General features: G+C 42.1%; 1 protein-coding gene across 1 annotated transcript; it reads right to left on the bottom strand.

Annotated features, from left to right (window-relative positions):
- Positions 1–295: 295 nt before the first annotated feature.
- On the bottom strand, positions 296–919 carry LOC143620614 (uncharacterized). The gene has a single exon (XM_077092271.1). The coding sequence runs from the start codon at positions 917–919 to the stop codon at positions 296–298; it is 624 nt and encodes a 207-aa protein (XP_076948386.1).
- Between the last annotated feature and the right edge of the window lie 202 nt (positions 920–1,121).

The following is a 1,121-nucleotide window of genomic DNA, read 5'->3' on the forward strand; positions in this document are numbered from 1 at the left end:
GTATCTCCGTCTCCATTTCTCTTTCTTTCTCCAGCTTTTGTACGTCACCGCCGCTGCAGGAGGTGCTGCTAACGTGTCTAAAATTCTTCATATCCTCCGGCGGCGGGAGTAATGGTAATGGAAACGAGAAGGAGGAGACGTTGGTTTTAAAGGAGGATTGGTGGTGGTATCACGGTATGGTTTTTTTTTTCAAACTATAAGCTTTTATAAACAACCAAAACACCGAACAAAACTGCGAACACCCACAAGCTGCAACCACAACCCGGAGAGCAGCCCAAAACAACGAAAAAAAACGTTACATAAGCTCAAATTTACACCATTTCGACCAATCTAAAATTTTGTTTTTACCCCTATTCAAAAACCAAAAAACACCAAGTGACTTTATGTCTCCAATTAAATCTTCAATTTTGACTTCTTTTCCTTCATACACCTTTTCATTCCTCGCTTTCCAAATTCTCCAACACGCTACAATAACCAAGCCATGAAACACTTCCTTCTCCTTCTCACCGAGCTTAACAGTCTTGTGCAACTCTAAAAGATTTTTTACCGAAAAACTGAAAATATGAGGAATTTTACACCATCGGCTAATATGTTCCCAAACTATCGCTGCAAACGCACAATGTGTAAACAGATGGTCCGCCGTTTCCACACCCATCTCACAAAACACACACAAATTATCTTCAACTCTTATGTTTTTGCTCTCCAAGGCTCCGCGAGTAGGAATTCTATTAATGTCAGCCCTCCAAGCATGAATATTGCACTTAGCTGGCACCCACTTGCTCCATTTCATAACAAAATTATTCCACACTACATTACTTTTGAGAAACATACCTTTTACTGACCTCACCAAGAAAACGCCTTCTTTATCACCGAGCCAAACCCAACTATCCGGGCCCTCCTTCCACCTGGCCGCGATCATTAACTGGATGCAGATTTCCCACTCAACCCTTTCTTAGGATGTGCTTGGCCTCCTTCTCCAATTCCAAACTCAGCCGATCCTTCCTTCAAACCGCCAAAAACGCTCCTTAACTCTGCACTTTTGTTCAGCTCCAACTTGAACAGATTGGGACAAACATCTTTTAAGCTGTGACTCCCCACCCAATTATCATACCAAAAAAGCA

This window comes from Bidens hawaiensis, unplaced genomic scaffold, assembly GCF_021521415.1.
Source record: "Bidens hawaiensis isolate Kalapana, Puna unplaced genomic scaffold, B.hawaiensis_p1.1 tig00002617_1, whole genome shotgun sequence".
NCBI classification, from domain to species: domain Eukaryota; kingdom Viridiplantae; phylum Streptophyta; class Magnoliopsida; order Asterales; family Asteraceae; genus Bidens; species Bidens hawaiensis.

What these genes read in the sequence shown, in the direction of transcription:
- LOC143620614 (XM_077092271.1), bottom strand. Translation starts at nt 919, where the DNA reads ATGATCGCGGCCAGGTGGAAGGAGGGCCCGGATAGTTGGGTTTGGCTC.